The sequence below is a fragment of the Apteryx mantelli genome, chromosome 1, assembly GCF_036417845.1.
Source record: "Apteryx mantelli isolate bAptMan1 chromosome 1, bAptMan1.hap1, whole genome shotgun sequence".
Classification (NCBI taxonomy): Eukaryota; Metazoa; Chordata; class Aves; order Apterygiformes; family Apterygidae; genus Apteryx; species Apteryx mantelli.
This window is the reverse complement of record NC_089978.1, coordinates 222,272,420-222,290,174: the sequence shown is the minus strand read 5'-3', so window position 1 is coordinate 222,290,174 and position 17,755 is coordinate 222,272,420. Positions and strand designations below refer to the sequence as shown.

General features: G+C 71.8%; 1 protein-coding gene across 1 annotated transcript; it reads left to right on the top strand.

Annotated features, from left to right (window-relative positions):
- The first annotated feature begins 3,576 nt into the window (after positions 1-3,576).
- On the top strand, positions 3,577-15,711 carry CPT1B (carnitine palmitoyltransferase 1B). The gene is given in 23 exon segments (XM_067317646.1): positions 3,577-3,682; positions 5,808-5,967; positions 6,069-6,208; positions 6,988-7,159; positions 7,278-7,379; positions 7,470-7,607; positions 8,456-8,533; positions 8,619-8,726; positions 9,597-9,681; positions 9,804-9,911; positions 9,914-9,998; positions 10,141-10,213; positions 10,215-10,289; positions 10,291-10,328; positions 10,424-10,529; positions 11,497-11,577; positions 11,579-11,614; positions 12,338-12,502; positions 12,591-12,725; positions 13,911-14,063; positions 14,503-14,616; positions 15,142-15,234; positions 15,479-15,711. Coding segments are annotated over 22 exon segments (2,316 nt in total). The 5' UTR covers positions 3,577-3,682; positions 5,808-5,826; the 3' UTR covers positions 15,569-15,711.
- Positions 15,712-17,755: the final 2,044 nt, after the last annotated feature.

Here is a 17,755-nt window from a genome sequence, read left to right as displayed (position 1 = left end):
AATAGCCTGGCCTTGCTGCAGCCCGGCCCCCCCGTCCCGTGCCGCCTGCTCTGCCCGGCCCTCGCTCCCTCGGCCTCGCGGAGCTGCTGCCGGCTGAGCCGCCCCACCGCCCTCACCGCCGCGGATGAAGGGGCCGCCGAGCTCTGCCGTGGGGCTCGGTGCCCTCCTCCTCCTCCTCCTCCTCCTCCTCCTCCTCCTCCTCCTCCTTCTTCCTCAATGGCTGCTGGCAGCGGTGGAGCTGCGGCCTTGCCTGCCGCGCCGCCGCTTTCCACCACCCCACCGGCCAAGGGATGCCCCAGCTCCTGCAGGGCCCTGGACCCTATAGGACTCCCCGGCTCCTGGAGATCCCTGGTTCCCATGGGATGACCCAGCTCCTGCAGGGCCCTGGACCCCATAGGATTCCCCGGCTCCTGGAGATCCCTGGTTCCCATGGGATAACCCAGCTCCTGCAGGGCCCTGGACCCTATAGGACTCCCCGGCTCCTGGAGATCCCTGGTTCCCATGGGATGACCCAGCTCCTGCAGGGCCCTGGACCCCATAGGACTCCCTGGCTCCTGGAGATCCCTGGTTCCCATGGGATGACCCAGCTCCTGCAGGGCCCTGGCCCCCATAGGACCCCCCTGCCCTGCTCCTGGAGGTCCCTGGTTCCCATGGGATGCCCCAGGTCTCAGAGGGCCCTGGCCCCCATAGGACACCCCAGCTCCTGGAGATCCCTGGCTCCCCATCACCTGCATGGCCCCAGCTCCCAGGCTGCACCTCCCCGGAGGGAGAGGACATGGGGGCTGCACCTCCTTGGAGAGAGAGGACATGGGACGCCCGGCCCTCGGCTTGGGGCCCTCCCCAGCACAGCTCAGCCCGGGGCCACGGCTGAGCACCCGCGGATGGGGCTGTGTTGGCACGTCCTGGCTCGACACCATGGTGAGGGGCTCCCGTGGCCGCTGCCTGGGGGCAAGGGAAGCCCCGAGCCCCGGGCTCACCGCGCCCCATTCCCCAGTGCTGGTGGCACTTCAGCATGGTGGTGGCAGAGCAGCACATCTACGCAGTCGGGGGCTGGTACCTGGATGTGCTGCTGCCGCCGGACGCCAGCACGGTGCTGCACACGTCCGTGGAGCGCTGTGACCCCTGGAGCGATTCCTGGGCCTTCGTCTCCTCCCTGCCCCTCACCGACTTCACCTTCGCCATCCCGCTCTCCCACGAGGTGCCACTTTGCACGGCCCACGGCAGCAGCATCTGTGCCCCGGGCACCGCACAGCACGCTGGCGAGAAGCCGCTGCTCCGCTAGGATGCCCGCGCAGGTGAGCGGCCGTGCTCCCATGCTCCGGTGGCGGGTGGCTCCAGGCAGCTCAGGGCAGCTCGGCATCGCGGGTCCCACTGCCCCCGGCCAGGGTTTTGCCGGGACACTGGTGGCACCGTGGGCATGCGGCGAGGAGCAATGTGCAGGGGGTGGAGGACCGTGGGACGGTCGCCCTGCCCGTCGTTCTCCGTGCAGACACGTGGCAGGAGCTGCTGCCGCGCACCGACCTGCCCGGGCTGCACCTCCTGGGGGGCTCCGAGCCCCTCTGCGTGCTGGGGGGCAGCAGCCGGGGGAACGTGGTGGCCTCCTTCAGCCCCCCCGGAGCCTGCCCGAGGGCAGCCCGAACCGGGGCGCCGTGCTGGAGCCGGAGGACGGAGACCCCCGGGGGGCTGGGGAGCTCCCCGGGCGGGAGGGCACCAGGGCTGCCCCCACCCCAAGCCGGGGCTGCAGGATGGACAACCCCGGGGAGCGTCGGGACCGGTGCCAAGGGGATGGTCCAAGGGGCAGGAGACCCGGAGGATGCTGTGCTGGCGCCAGGGGTCCGCGGGGGCGTGCGGCCGTGCCGGGCCCCCATGCCGGGGCAGCCCCGTCGCTGCTGGAGGGGAGCGCTGCAGCCGGGCTGTGCCGCCCCGGCTCCTGCCCCGGCTTTCCCAGCTCCCGCTTTGCTCGCCCGCAGCGGAGCCCGGGGGGGCGCGGGGGGCCGGGGCAGGCCCGTCGCCTGCCCTTGGCGCTCGCCCAGCTCCTCTTTCACCCACATACCAGGTTATTTATAACCCCGCCGCCGGGAGCGCGTGCTGCGCCCGGGCCCCCCTTCCCGCTGCGTCCTCCCGCCTCCCGCTGCGCGTGGCTCGGCCCTTTGCTGCTGCTGCCGCCAGGCCCCCAGCTCCCCATCCCTGCGGTGGAGCAGGGCGGATGCAGGGAAGCACCAGCTCTGCAGGTGGGAGCCGGGGCAGGCGGCAGGCCCATGCCACGCACGCGTGCTGCAAGCGTCCCCACTGCAGCGCCTGGGCCAGCACGGGCACGGCGCACGCGTGTCCCCCGGCTCCCGCTCCCCTGCCCCGCTGGCCCGTGGGCACCGGGAGCGCGGAGACCTGCCCGGCTCCCGGGGAGGCTCCCACCAATGCCGCGGCTCTTCCTGGCAGCCCCCTGCACTGGGGAATGTGGTGGAGGCATCCCAGCTCGCAGCCAGGCCACGGAGCAGGGGTGGGGGGTGAGCCCCCCTTCCTGTGCCGGCACGACATCCACTGGGAAAGCCGTGCCGGTGCCACGTGCCAGGGCTGCGTCTCCTCCAGGCGCCCTTTGGGATGCAGCCGGGCTGGTGCGGGTGGCTGGATCTGGTCTGGCCCAGCGGGAGCAGGGAGGGCCGGGCGCCAGGAAAGGAGAGCACCCAGGACACCTGGGCACAGCCCCGGCAGCCAGGGCTCCTCTGCCTGCCTGGCTCCGGCACGGCCCCTCTGCTGCCCTCGTCCCGGCCCGCGCCGGCGGGGCCTGGCACGGCCCAGCTCCTGTGCCAGGTTGGTGCCCCGCTCCCGGTGCCGGTCCGGAGGCATCGGCAGAGGGGGCGCAGGGAGCAGGGCAGGCGGCGCTCGGCTCCGTCCCACGCACAGACGCCCGCGATGTGCCGGGATTCACGCGGCTCGGTGCAAGCAGCGCACGTGCGCCGCCGAACCACCCCGTCCGGGCGACGCGGTCCCTTCCCGGGCAGTGCGGGGTCCCTGCCCAGGGGTGCAGGTTGTGCCCGGGGGTGCAGGGTCTGCGCCTGGGTCGTGCCGAGTCCCTGCCTGCTGTTGTGGTCCCTGTCCCACCGGTGCAAGGCGCCTGTCCCGGCGGTGCGGTCCCTCCCTGGGCGATGCAGTGCCTGCCCGGCGGTGCGAGTTCCCTTTCCAGGCAGTGCGAGGTCCCTTCCCGGGCAGTGCGAGGTCCCTTCCCGGGCAGTGCAGTCCTCGCCCGGCAGCGCGGTCCCTTCCCAGGCGGTGCGCGGTCTCCCCCGGGCAATGCAAGGTCCCTGTCCCGGCGGTGCGGGGTCCCCCCCGGGCAATGCAAGGTCCCTGTCCCGGCGGTGTGCGGTCCCCCCCCGGGCAGTGCGGTTCTTCCCCGGGTGATGCGGGACCCTTGTCCCGGCTGGTGCAGCCCCCGGTTGTTGCAGCCCCCCGGCGATGCGCGGCTCGGAGGGGCGGGGGCGGCGCGGGGGCGGGGGCGGAGCGGCGCGGCCGCCGCGGCCTTTTCGGGCCATGCGGCGGGGCGGCCCGGGCCCGGTGTCCGGTTACAGCGGCGGGGGAGCCGCGCCGGGCGCAGCAGCAGCAGCCGCCTCCGTGCTCGGGGCGCGCCGGGCTGCAGGAGCCGCCGGGCCCGGGCCGCTGCCCGCCGCCGTTCGCACCCCCCGAGCAGGTACCGGGCGGCGGGGGGGGGGGCGGCGGCTCGGGTAGCAAAGCCGGGGGAGCAAAGCCGCTGCTGAGCTCTGCCCGCGGCAGCCTCCCCTCCCTGCCCGCCCGCACCGCCCTGCCTGCCCGTGTGCCCCGCTCCCGCTCCCGGTGCTCCCCCGGCTCCTCCGGGTCCCCCCCCCCGTGGTCGGCAGATCCCCCAGCGCTCAGGTGCCTGCGCCCCAGCAGCGGGCACCCGCAGGACCGTGGGTGATCCCAGGGCTGTGCCCGCAAGGGATCCCCGGGACCTGCTCTGGCAGGGGTCGAGCTGCCCTTTCCGCTCCCCACAAACCATCCTGGCGGGGTCCCCGCCTCGGCTCCGGCAGCGGGTGCCCAGAGCGCTCTGCTCCGTCTCAGCGCCGCGTCGCTGCCCGCGGAGTCCGGGGATGCTGCGGCAGCACCGCTTTCCGCCCGGGCTCACCACGGCAAGCCTCGAGCCGCGCAGCCCGCCCCCCCGGGAGCAGACCCTCCTGGGCTGAGTCCTCGCGGAGAGACACCGGTGGACGTGGCAATAGGCTCCCTCCTCGGGGAGACGTCCCTTGACGGTGCTCCGCGTCCCATCGAGGCCTGTCCCAGCGCTGCACCACCCCGGTGACCTTGCGAAGCTTGTCTGCCCCCGCGGGCCGGCTGCCCCCGGCTGCGGAGCGGCAGGAGGGGAGACGTGGCCAGGATGTGAGCCAGGGGCCCGAGGAGCGGTCTCCATCCCGCTCCTGGCGTGGGCCGCACAGGCTTGCTTGGAGCCCGAGGTGCTGCGCAGCGCGGTGGGATGGAGCTCAGTGCCGTGCAGTGTAGTGCAATGCAGTTCGGTGCCATGCAGTGTGGTGCAGTGCGATGTGGTGTAATGCAGTTCAGTGCAGTGTAGTGCAATGCTGTTTGGTGCTGTGCAGTGCGGTGCAGTGTAATGCAGTTCAGTGCAGTGTTGTGCAATGCTGTTTGGTGCTGTGCAGTGCGGTGCAGTGTAATGCAGTTCAGTGCAGTGTTGTGCAATGCCGTTTGGTGCTGTGCAGTGCGGTGCAGTGTAATGCAGTTCAGTGCAGTGTTGTGCAATGCCGTTTGGTGCTGTGCAGTGTGGTGTAATGCAGTCCAGTGCAGTGTAGTGACAACGCAGTTTGGTGCAGTGCAGCATGATGCAGTGCAGTGCAGTGCAGTGCTAGCTGGTGTGACTCTTGGCTCTCGTTGAGCTGCTGCCTATGGAAGGGCACCGTTGGCAGAGCCACGCCAGGGGGCATCTCCAGGTGCCTCCCCATCCCCTTCCGTGCTACCGGCGAGCCCCAAGGTGCTGGGCTGAGCAGCGTTCCCGCGTGCCGAGCAGCCCAGGATCTGAACGCGGACAGGGCAGCAGCTACACCGACACTAGTGGGAGCCCCGACTCCTCGGAGCAGCGCCTGCTTTGCCTGCAGCCGGCAGGGAGGGGATCCCTGAGGAAAGGGATGCCCTGGGGATCCCCCCAGGGAGCCCGGCTGTGCCCGGAGAGGGGATGCAGCGCTGGGTCCCTGCCCGCCCCGCGGCCCCGGAGCGGCTCCATGCTCCCGGCTCGGCTGGAGGCATTCCCGGAGCAGGCGCGGGGATGCTGTGTGCCGCGGCGGGGCTGGCAGGGGCAGGTGCCGCGCATGGCTTGCGTGCCACCGGGGGGGTGACGCGGCCCGAGCGGGGAGGCGCTGGCCGCTCTGCCTCCCCCCATGCAGGCGGGTCGGTGCGGGGCCTGGCCCGGGCGTCCGTGAGCGGGGACGTGTCTGCGCGTCCGTCCGCCGGGAGCCGCGGGGACGGGCGTCCTGGGCTCAGGGGGCTGCGCGTCCGTCCGCCCGCCGCGGCGTTCGGCCGCCCGGGGAGGCCGACGGCATCTCACCCTTCCCTCACTGGGCGCCCGGCCAGGGACACGTGATGGGAAGGGCCTGGGAGCTTTCCCGGCCTGCGGGGACGCGGCACGCGCCCAGGGCCGGGGGAACCGGCTGTCCTGGTGCGGCTGCTGGCACGCGGCGTCCGGGGCCACCGCAGTGCTCGGCGTGAGCCGCGGGGCCGGTGCCGGGACGCAGCACCCGGGACCCTGGGGCCGTTCCCGTGCACCGCCTCACCGTGCCCGCGCGCTCCCGCAGGCGCCGGCGGACCCGCAGGATGGCGGAGGCTCACCAAGCCGTGGCCTTCCAGTTCACCGTCACCCCCGAGGGCTTCGACTTCCACCTCGGGCGCGAGGCCATCAAGCAGCTCTACCTCTCGGGCGTCTACTCGTGGAAGAAGCGCTTCGTCTGCGCCAAGGTGCGCCCGGCCGGGCTGCCCGGGCTGGCGGGTGCTGGGGGGTGCCGGGGGGTGCCGGGGGGGTGCCGGGGGGCCGCCCTCACCCCGCGCTGTGCCCACAGAACAGCTTCCTGAGCGGGGTCTACCCGGCGTCGCCCTCCAGCTGGATGCTGGTGGTCATGGCCACCGCCGGCTCCTTCTACTGCCGGATCGACCCCTCCATGGGGATGATCGCCCGCATCCGCTGCTGCCTGCCCGACAGGTGAGCGCCCGGCACGTCCCCGGGGGGGGGGTCCTGCCCCACACGTCCCCCAGCCCCACGGCACGCTCCTGGCCTGGGGACATCCTCGAGGAGGTCCCATCCTGCATGTCCCCCAGCCATGCAGCATGGTCCTGGCCTGGGGATGTCCCCAAGGGGGTCCTGCCCCACACATCCCCCAGCCCCACAGCACGGTCCTGGCCTGGGGACGTCCCCAAGGGGATCCCACCCCACATGTCCCCCAACCCCACAGCATGGTCCCAGCCTGGGGACGTCCCTGGGGGGGTCCTGCCCCACACGTCCCCCAGCCCCATGGCACAGTCCTGGCCCAGGGACATCCCCGAGGGGGTCCTGCCCCACACGTCCCCAGCCCCACAGCATGGTCCCAGCCTGGGGATGTCCCCAAGGGGGTCCCACCCCACATGTCCCCCAGCCATGCAGCATGGTCCCAGCATGGGGATGTCCCCGAGGGGGTCCCACCCCACACGTCCTCCAGACCCATGGCACAGTCCTGGCCTGGGACGTCCCCGAGGATGTCCTGCCCCACACATCCCCCAGCCATGCAGCACGGTCCTGGCCTGGGGACATCCCCAAGGGGATCCCACCCCACACGTCCCCTCATTCCCGCTGGGGCTGGCAGGGAACAGGCGCCCGGCGTGTTCCCCGTCCCCTCCACTGCCCTGGGCGGGTTGGCCGAGCCCCGTGCCCAGACCCCCATGGTGCCTCCCCCTTCCTGGGACACATTCCCACGGTCCCGTTCCCCACGGTCCCGTCGCCGGCAGCCGCTTCCTGAGCTTCCAGAGCCGCACCGTCGTGAGCGCCGCGCTCTTCTCCACCGGCGTCTGGCTCTCGGCGGTGCTGCTCTTCCGGCGCGCCCTGAAGCTGCTGCTCTCCTACCACGGCTGGATGTTTGAGCCCCACGGCAAGATGAGCCGCGGCACCAGGATCTGGGCGGTGAGCGGCGCGGGCGTCCCGGTGGCGGCGGTGGCAGCAGCCGGGGGCTCCGGGGGGGGGGGGGGGGGTGTCACGCCGTGCTCGTCCTCCCCTGCAAACCTCTCTGCCGGCCCCGCAGGCGCTGGTGAAGGTGCTCTCCGGCCGCAAGCCCCTGCTCTACAGCTTCCAGACCTCCCTGCCCAAGCTCCCCGTCCCCGCCGTGGAGGCCACCGTCGCCAGGGTAAGGGGGCGGCGAGGGGCTGCCACCGCCGCCGCCGCCGCCGCCGCGGTCCTGCCCGGCGGTCACGCCACGCGCCGCCCGTCCCCGCAGTACCTGGAGTCCGTGCGCCCGCTGATGGACGAGGAGAAGTACCGCCGCATGGAGGCCCTGGCCGAGGAGTTCAAGGAGAAGACGGCGCCCCGGCTGCAGAAGTACCTGGTCCTCAAGTCCTGGTGGACGACCAACTACGTGAGCACTCGGCCCCTGCTGCGGCCACCCCCGTGCCACCGAGCTCGCGTGATCCGGCACCGTCCCTCCCCGCCGCCCTGCGGTTTGGCACCCTGGCGGCTGCCTCAGCCTGGCCGTGGGGAGAGCAGGGGGCTCCCCCCCGCCCCTGCCCCCATCCCTGCCCCTAGCCCTGTCACCAGCGTGTTCCCTGTCATTGTCACCATCCCTTGCCCTGTCCCCTGCCCCGTCCCCGTCCCTGTCCCCTATTCCTATCAGCATCCTGTCCCCTGTCCCTGTCACCATCCCTGCCCCTGTGCCCTGTCCCTGTCCCCATCCCTACCCCGTCGCATTCCCTGTCCCTGTCCCCATCCCTTGCCCTGTCCCCTGCCCCCTCTGCCGGTGACCATCCCTGCCCCCTGCCCCTGTACCCTGCTTCTGTCCCTCTCCCCTGTCGCTGCCTCTGCCCCCTGTCTCTGTCCCAGCCCTTGCCGTGTCCTCTGCCCCATCCCTGTCCCCTGTCCTCTGCCCCATCCCTGTCCGTTGCCCCATGTCCTTCTCCCCATCCCATCCCTGTCCCCTATCCCCTGTCCCCTGCCCATTGCCATCCTGTCCCCTGCCCCATCCCTGTCCACTGCCCCATGTCTTTCTCCCCTGTGCCCCATCACCATGCCCTGTCCCCTGCACCATCGCTGTCTCCCATCTCCTGTCCCATCCCTTTCCGCTACCCCATATCCCCCATCCCCTGCCCCATCACTGTCCCCATCCCGTCGCTGTCCCCTGCCCCATCGCTGTCCCCATCCCATTGCTGTCCCCATCCCGTCCCCGTCCCCCTCGCCGTGGCCGCGCAGTGCCCAGCGCTGTCTCCGCAGGTGAGCGACTGGTGGGAGGAGTACATCTACCTGCGGGGCCGCAGCCCGCTCATGGTCAACAGCAACTACTACGCCATGGTGAGGGCCGGGCACGCGGGGCACGCGGGGTGCGGGGACGTCGCGGCTGACCCCCGCGCGCTCACCGGCCCCCCCTCGCCCCCAGGACTTCCTCTACGTGACGCCGAGCCGCCTGCAGGCCGCCCGGGCGGGCAACGCGGTGCACGCGATGCTGCTGTACCGCCGCAAGCTGGACCGCGGCGAGCTGCCCCCCGTCAGCAGCCCGCGCCGCGGGGCCGAGGGGCTCCGGGGGGGGGTCTGGGGGCTCCGGGGCGGCGGTGGCCATGGGGAAGGGCTGGGAGGGGTGGGGGGAGAGGAGGGGCAGGGCTGGGGGCAGGGCGCCGTGGGGCAGGCACGGGGTCCCTGGGCTGGAGCGGGGCTGGAGGCGGCAATGGGGCGGGGGTCAGGGATGAGGGTCAGGGTGGAGCTGGGGGTCAGGGATGGGGGTCGGAGGGGGGCTGGGGTCAGGGCTGGGGGTGGAAGTGGGGCTGGGAATCAGGGCGGGGGGTCAGGACTAGGGCTGGAGGGTCAGGGCTGGGGGTCAGGGCTGAAGGTCAAGACCGGGGGTGGGAGTGGAGCAGGGGGTCAGTGCTGGAGGTCAGGGCTGGGGCTGGGGATCAGGGCTGGGGGTGAGTGCTGGGGGTGCCAGTGGGGCTGGGGGTCAGGGCTAGGGGTCAGGGCTGAGGGTCATGGCTGGGGGTGGGAGTGGGGCTGGGGGTCAGGGCAGGGGGTCAGGACTAGGGGTCAGGGCTGAGGGTCATGGCTGGGGGTGGGAGTGGGGCTGGGGGTCAGGGCTGGGGGTCAGGACTAGGGGTCAGGGCTGAGGGTCATGGCTGGGGGTGGGAGTGGGGCTGGGGGTCAGGGCTGGGGGTCAGGACTAGGGGTCAGGGCTGAGGGTCATGGCTGGGGGTGGGAGTGGGGCTGGGGGTCAGGGCAGGGGGTCAGCGCTGGGGGTGTTAGTGGGGCAGGGGGTCAGCGCTGGGGGTGTCAGAGGGGCAGGGGGGGGCAGCAGTCTGGGGTGGGGGCGGGCGCGTGTCCCACGCCGGCCGCCCGCCCGCCCCGCTCAGCCCTGCCCCACATGCAGGTGATGGCCCTGGGCATGGTGCCCATGTGCTCCTACCAGATGGAGCGGATGTTCAACACCACCCGCATCCCGGGCAAGGAGAGAGGTCCGCGCCCACCCCCCCCCCCCCAAAAAACCAACCACAAACGGGGCTCGGGCCCTGCTGCCGCCCCCCCGCGACGGGGCCGTGACGGGCACCGCGGTTCGTCCCCCCCCCCCCGGTTGCAGACACGCTGCTGCACTTGCTGAGCAGCAAGCACCTGGCCGTGTACCACAAGGGCCGCTTCTACAAGCTCTGGCTCTTCCACGGCGGCTCGCTGCTGGCGGCCCCGCGACCTGGAGACAGTTCCAGCGCATCCTCGACGACCCCTCGCCCCCGCAGCCCGGCGAGCAGCGCCTGGCCGCCCTCACCGCCGGCGAAAGGTGCCCCCCCCCCCCCCGGGATGGGAGACGGGCAGATGCTGGGAGATGCTCTGCACGGGCACCCGAGCGTGCCCCCTGCCCCATGGGGCTGGGCAGGGGCGAGGGGCATCGCCGGCCCTCACCCCTCGCCGGTGCCGCGCAGGGCGCCCTGGGCCGAAGCTCGGGCCAGGTTCTTCAGCTACGGCAGGAACAAGGCGTCCCTAGACGCCGTCGAGGCGGGCGGCCTTCTTCCTGACGCTGGACGAGGAGGCGCACGGCTACACGCCGGACCGGGACGACTGCATGGACGCCTTACGCCAAGTCCCTGCTGCACGGGAAGTGCTACGACCGGTGAGCGGCGGCGGCGGCGGGTGCCGCACAGCGGCCCCACACACCCCTGCCCGCCCCGCGCCGCGCCGCTCACCCCCCCCCGCGCCTCCCCGCAGCTGGTTCGACAAGTCCTTCACCCTGGTCGTCTACAAGAACGGCAAGCTGGGCGCCAACGCCGAGCACTCGTGGGCCGACGCGCCCATCGTCGGGCACCTCTGGGAGGTAACGCGCGGGCGCCCTGGCCGGGCAGGGCTCCTGGGGCTGGCCCAGATGTGCACCAGATGTGCGGGGTTGCACCTTTGTGCAGTGCCCCCAGGTGTGCATCCCCGGGCTGGACTCCCCCAGGCTGGCCCAGATGTGCACCAGATGTGCAGGGTCACGCCTCTGCACAGTGCCCCCAGGTGTGCCTCCCCGGACTGGGCACCCCCAAGCTAGGCAGCCCCAAGCTGACCCAGATGTGCACCAGCTGTGTGGGGTCGCACCTCTGCACAGTGCCTCCAGGTGTGCATCCCCAGGCTGGGCACTCCCGAGCTGGCCCAGATGTGCACCAGCTGTGTGTGGTCACACCTTTGTGCAGTGCCCCCAGATGTGCATCCCCAGACTGGCACTCCCAAGGTGGCCCAGATGTGCACCAGATGTGTGGGGTTGTGCCTTTGTGCAGTGCCCTCGGGTGTGCCTCCCCGGACTGGGCACCCCCAAGCTAGGCAGCCCCAAGCTGGCCCAGATGTGCACCAGCTGTGCAGGGTCGCACCTCTGCACAGTGCCCCCAGGTGTGCACCCCAGGCTGGGCTCTTCCAGATGTGCATTTCCAGACTGCCCCCCCTGCCCAGATGTGCAATCCCCGGCTGGGTGGCAAGGAGGGGCCCTAGGGGGCTGCTGTGGAGGTGCCTGGGCCACCCTGGGAGCACCTGGATGGGGCCTGCCCTGCTGGGGGGGGGGGTTGTGGCCAACCCTGGGGGCAGATGGGGCTGCCGGGGGGGGGGGGGGGAATTGGGGCACACTGGGGGGTGCATGGGGCTGTTTTAGGGGTGACTGAGGGGGGGGTGACAGGGCTGCCCTGGGGGGGCAGGTTGGGCGGTGGATGGGGCTGCCCCAGAGGGTGCCTGGGGGGGGGGGGGCCGTGGGGCCGGCGTCCCCCCCCCCCCCCCCCCCCCCCCCCCCCCTGCTCAGGCCCTGCCTCTGCTCCCAGTTCATGCTGGGGACGGACCGATTCCAGCTGGGTTACGACGAGGGGGGCCACTGCCGCGGCGAGGCCAACACGCAGCTCGCGCCCCCCCCAGCGCCTCCAGTGGGACCTTCCCCCGGAGGTGGGTCCTGCCCCACGGGCCCCCCGCTGAGCCCGCCAAGCCCCCAGCCCTGGCCCCACGTCTGCGCATCCGGGGGTCTCCGTGCCCCATCCAGCCCCCGACCCCACGGTGCCAGCGCGGGCTCCATGTCCCGTCCAGCCCCCCAACCCCACGGCGTCAGCGCCGGCTCCACGTCCCATCCAGCCCCTGACCCCACGGCATCCATGTGGGCTCCACGTCCCATCCAGCCCCTGACCCCACAGCATCGGTGCAGGCTCCACGTCCCATCCAGCCCCCCCGACCCCACGGCATCCGTGCAGGCTCCACGTCCCATCCAGCCCCCGACCCCACGGCATCCGTGCAGGCTCCACGTCCCATCCAGCCCCCGACCCCACGGCATCCGTGCAGGCTCCACGTCCCATCCAGCCCCCAACTCCACGGCATCGGCGTGGGCTCCACGTCCCATCCAGCCCCCGACCCCACGGCATCCGTGCAGGCTCCATGTCCCATCCAGCCCCCCCGACCCCGATCCAGGCTCACCGCCGGTGCATCCTGGGGCCGGGTGGGAGCTGCGCGGGTGCAGCCGGGCTGCAAGGCTGGGCTAGGGGCAGGGGCTCCCAGCCTGCCAGTGAGCCAGCGCGATGCCGGCGCATCCATGCCGGAGCGACCACCGGTGTCACGCGCGCGGCACGGCCTCGGCGGGTGCCGTGCCGGCTCGCCGCCACGCTGCGCCTGTCCCCGCAGTGCCAGGACGCCATCGAGAGGTCCTACCGCGTGGCCAAGGCGCTGGCGGACGACGTGGACTTCTGCTGCTTCCAGTTCTCCCAGTTCGGGAAGGGCCTGATCAAGCGGTGCCGGACCAGCCCCGACGCCTTCATCCAGATCTCCCTGCAGCTGGCCCACTTCCGCGTGAGAGCCCGCCGCGCCGGCCACGGGGACACGGGGACGCGTCCCCCCCCCCCCGTGCGCCAGCCTCATCCCAGCCTCTTCCCCCCAGGACAAGGGCTGCTTCTGCCTCACCTACGAGGCGTCCATGACGCGGCTCTTCCGGGAGGGCCGCACGGAGACGGTGAGGTCCTGCACCGCCGAGTCGACGGCCTTCGTGCGGAGCATGGGGGACACCACGCAGAGCGTGAGCGAGGCGCCGCCGGGGTCCATCCCGTCCCTCACGTGCTCGAGATGGGTCTCCAGCCCTCCCTGCTCCCTGGCCCCTGTGGTCCATCCTCCCTCCTAGCCCTCTGGCTGTGTCCTGTTGGCCCCGGATGGGTCTGGGCTGTCCCCACACAGCCTGGCCTCATGCAGGACCTTCCTGGTCCCCAGTGGCCCCATCTCCTGTGGTCCCTTGGGACGTTCCTTGGAGATGTCCCTGTATCTGGGACAGGTCCCCATCCCCTTGGGGATGCCCCTGTCACCTTGGACAGCTCCACCTGTGGAAGAGGTCCCCACCCCTTGGGGATGCCCCTGTTCTTTGGGGAGATTCTCATCTCTGGAGGAGGTCTCCGTTGCTCAGGGTAGTCCCCATCCCTCGGGGACATCGCTGTCTCTGGAGGAGGTCCCTATCGCTTGGGGAGGTCCTCATCCTTTGGGGAGTCCCCCTCGTTGGAGGAGCTCCCCATCGCTTGGGCATGTCTCTGTCTCTGGAGGAGGTCCCTGTCCATTGGGGAGGTCCCCACCCCTCGGGGAGGTGCCCATCCCTCGGGGAGGTGCCCATCCCTTGGGGACATTCCCCTCATTGGAGGACACCCCCATCCCTCAGGGAGGTCCCTGTCCCTTGGGGACATCCTGGTCTCTGGAGGAGGTCCCTGTTGCTTGGGGAGGTCCCCATCCCTTGGAGATATCCCTGTATCTGGGACAGGTCCCCATCCCTTGGGGATGCCCCTGTCACCTTGGACAGCTCCATCTCTGGGAGAAGTCCCCTTCCCTTGGGGATGTCCCCATCTCTGGAGGAGTGCCCCATTCCTTGGGGAGGTCCCTGTTCCTTGAGGAGATCCCTGTCTCTAGAGGAGGTCTCCATTGCTCAGGGTGGTCCCATTCCCTTGGGGACATCCCAGTCTCTGGAGAAGGTCCCTATCACTTGGGGAAGTCCCCATCCCTTGAGGAGATCCCTGTCCCTTGGGGTTGTCCCCATTTCTGGAGGAGGTCCCTATCCATTGGGGAGGTCCCCATCCCTCGGGGAGTCCCCCCCGCTGGAGCGGGTGCCCTGCCCAGGCAGGACCAGGGCGGTTCTCCACACCCAGGGCATCCCGGGGGGGGGGGGTTGGTTTGGGCCGCGCCGGCCCCAGCCCTCCCGCCGGCCCCTGAGCGCGGCTCTCCGCAGCGGGCCGAGCGCCAGCGGCTCTTCAAGCTGGCGGCCGACAAGCACCAGCACATGTACCGCATGGCCATGACCGGGGCCGGCATCGACCGGCACCTCTTCTGCCTCTACGTGGTGTCCCGCTACCTGGGTGTGCAGTCGCCCTTCCTGGCGCAGGTGAGCCCCCGGGGCCTGGCCCCTCCGGGCGCCCGGTGCGCACGGAGCGTGGACGGTGCAGGGGCGCAGCGACACACACCACCCGCGACACCGGCAGCAGCACGCACGGGCACCGAGGCACGCGTTGCACGCTGACACAGCGCACGTGCGTGTGACACCAGCCCACGTGCAGCAGCACGCGCTGGCACCGACGCCTGCAGCCCCCAGCGTGCGCTCACGCGACATCAGCACGTGCAATACGCTGCGCGCGCGGACCCACGACGTGGGTGCCCACACGCAGCAGCGGCGCGACACCGGCACGCGCGGATGTGCCGACTGCGCCCGACGCCTGGGGCAGTAAAACACGCGCGGCGGCCGTGCTGTGTGCGCGGGGGACGCGGGCGCGCGGGCGCCCGTGGGCAGCGGGGCGCAGCGGGGCGCTCACGGCCCGGCGCCGCAGGTGCTGTCCGAGCCCTGGCGCCTCTCCACCAGCCAGACCCCCCAGCAGCAGCTCAAGATGTTCGACCTGGACAAGTACCCCGACCACGTCTCCAACGGCGGCGGCTTCGGCCCGGTGAGCGTCGCCCGGCCCCGGGCTGCTGTGGGGGTGGAGGGGCCCACGGGGCCCCACGGGGGAGACAGGCAGGGCCCGTGGGGCAGGGAGGGCAGGTGTGGGGGGCAGGCGTGCAGGGGGCAGGCGTGCAAGGGGCAGGCAAGCGGGTGTGCAAACAGGACAAGTGTGCAGGAGCGCAAGGGGTTGGTGGTAGGTGTGCACGGGGGGCAGACATGGGGGTGTGCACGGGGGGGCAGGCATGGGGGTCTGCACGGGGGGGCAGGCATGGGGGTGTGCATGGGGGGCAGGCATGGGGGTCTGCACGGGGGGGGCGGGCATGCAGGTGTGCACGGGGGGCAGGCATGGGGGTGTGCATGGGGGGGCAGGCATGGGGGTCTGCATGGGGGGGGCGGGCATGCAGGTGTGCACGGGGGGCAGGCATGGGGGTGTGCATGGGGGGGCAGGCATGGGGGTCTGCATGGGGGGGCAGGCATGGGGGTGTGCATGGGCCGGCACCCCGTCCCCGCTGAGCTCCGCGGCCGGCAGGTCGCCGACGATGGCTACGGCGTCTCCTACATCATTGCTGGCGAGAACCTCATCACCTTCCACGTGTCCAGCAAGCTCTCCAGCGCCGAGACGGTGAGGACCTCGAGGCAGGGGGACGGGGCTGCGCGGGGGCTCCCGTGGGGAAGGGACGGGGGCGGCGTCCATGCCAGGGGGTCCCTGTGGGGCAGGGTCCGTGCTGGGGCTGCCATGGGGCGGGGGGCTGTGCTGGGGGCTGCCATGGGGCAGGGTCAGGGTCCGGGTCCGTGCCAGGGCTGCCGTGGGGCTGCCAGGGGTTGTTGTCCGTGCCGGGGCTCCACGGGCGGGCGCTGCTCCGCAGGACTCCAGGCGCTTTGCCGGGAACATCCGCCGGGCCATGCTGGACATCGCCGAGCTCTTCGACGTGCCGCCCCGGGCAGCGGGCAAGTGAGGCCGCGGGCGTCCCGGCTCCCCGCGGCACCCGGGCACCGCGCGGCAGGGCTGGTCACCGGCCACCGGCCACCAGCACGGGGACGGCGCCGCGGGGACCCCGCGCTGCGCGGTGACACCTGCAGCGAGCCCGGCACGGGGGGGGGGGGGCCGGGGCCGCCTGTACCTGTAAACGCTCCCCATAAAGGCGCCGAGGCTCCAGCTTGCGTTTTCCCATCTCAGCGCCGTCCTGTCCCGCCGCCCTGGCTCTTTCCCCGGGAAGCCCCCCTGCACAGCCCCGGCTCCCGCCCGGCTCCGGCGGCACCAGGCGCGGCGGCAAGCTGCCAGGGCCGGGATGAAAGGAGCGCCGGGAGCGCCGGGCCGTGTTTGCCGCGCGGCGTGCGTCGCTGTGACGGGCAGCGGTGCACCGGGGCACGGCGGTCGGGAGCGGAGCCGCACGGAGCCCGCCGGCCGTGTCCAGCGCGGCGGGTGCCCGGCACCTCGTCTCCTCCGGACACGGAGCTTTGCAGGCTCAGCGGCACCTTGCTTTAATGCAATTCGTCCAGCGGGCGCCGCGGAGCGGGGAGCTGCCCCCCCCCCCCCCGAGCACAGCGCGTCCGTCCAGCGCGCTCCTCGCGGATCACGGCCCTTCCGGGGGGCGCTTGCACCCTGCGGCATTGCTGGGACGGACCGAGGACGGTCGCGAGCCGTGGGGGACGAGCAAGGGGATGGGGGTCTCGGTGGGACGTGGGGACGCTCCGGCCAGCCCGGCGCATGGCTGCGGATTTCCCGGCGGATTTGCACACATCCAGCAGCGGCCCAGCGGGCTGCAGCCGGGCGCCCGCCACCTCGTGCAGGTGCCGCCGTCCCGCGTGTGCGCGAGCAGAGGCCGCCGGCGCAGCCCAGGCATCGGCACCTGCAGGACGCGGGTCTAACCCCAGGCACCGCGAAAGCTCTCGCCTCTGCAGCAACCTTTTGAAAACAAGGTTAATTTGCCACCTTCCCCGCAACCCCAATAAATCACCTGCAAGCCCCTGCATTAAGGGACCCCAGCCCAGCTGCCACCTCGTCCCACCCAGCGCCTGGGCAGCACCAGGCTCAGCCGGCTCCGGTGCGAGGCTGAGTGTGTCCCAGCCGCTGCGCCCTCCGGGCAGGAGCAGCCCCCCCCATCCCAGCGCTCCTCTCTGCTTCCCTGCCTCCGCTTCCAGAGAGGGCATCGTTTGCCCCATGAAGAGGGAGGTTTGTGGGCAGGTGACTTGGAGGTGGCACCGCAGCGTGCAGTGAGTTCCCCCAGAGCAGGCACCGAGCGGGCACAGACACAGCGGCCGTCACCCCGGGCCCTCGTCCCGGGAGCACCACGGGGGCTCGCACTTGGGCTGCATCCTGCACCATGGGTCCATGTTCGGGATGCATCGTGCACCACGGGGGCTCGCACTTGGGCTGCATCCTGCACCATGGGTCCATGTTCGGGATGCATCATGCACCACGGGGTCTCACACTTGGGCTGCATCCTGCACCATGGGTCCATGTTTGGGATGCATCCTGCACCACGGGGTCTCACACTTGGGCTGCATCCTGCACCATGGGTCCATGTTCGGGATGCATCATGCACCACGGGGTCTCACACTTGGGCTGCATCCTGCACCATGGGTCCATGTTTGGGATGCATCGTGCACCATGGGGGCTCGCACTTGGGCTGTATCCTGCACCACGGGTCCGTGTTTCGGATGCATCCTGCACCACGGGGGCTCGCACTTGGGCTGCATCCTGCACCATGGGTCCATGTTCGGGATGCATCCCACACCAAGGGGGCTCACACTTGGGCTGCCTCCTGCGCCACAGGGACCCACATTTGGCTGCATCCCACCCCACGGGGCCCTGCATTTCAGCTGAGTCCTGCATCTCCGGCCCTGGGCCACCCTTCCCTGCTCGGGGCTTTCCAGCCCAGGAGCAGAGACTGCGGGGAGCCAGCTCTTCCCTGGGGACCTGGGTGCTGTGCGGGGTGCAGGGCTCAGCAAGGCCAGCCCCAAAGGCCAGCTCAGCCCCAAGGCCCGGCAGGGTCTCCTGGTCGGGTCTGGAGCCTCTGCCAGGCTGGGCCGCCGCGGGTGGAGCCTCCCATCTCCTGGGCGAGGCAGAAGGAGTTGCTGATCCATGTCTGGAGCCTCATGGTCCTTAGCCCCACAAGCTCGGCTCCCTTATCTGATTCCCG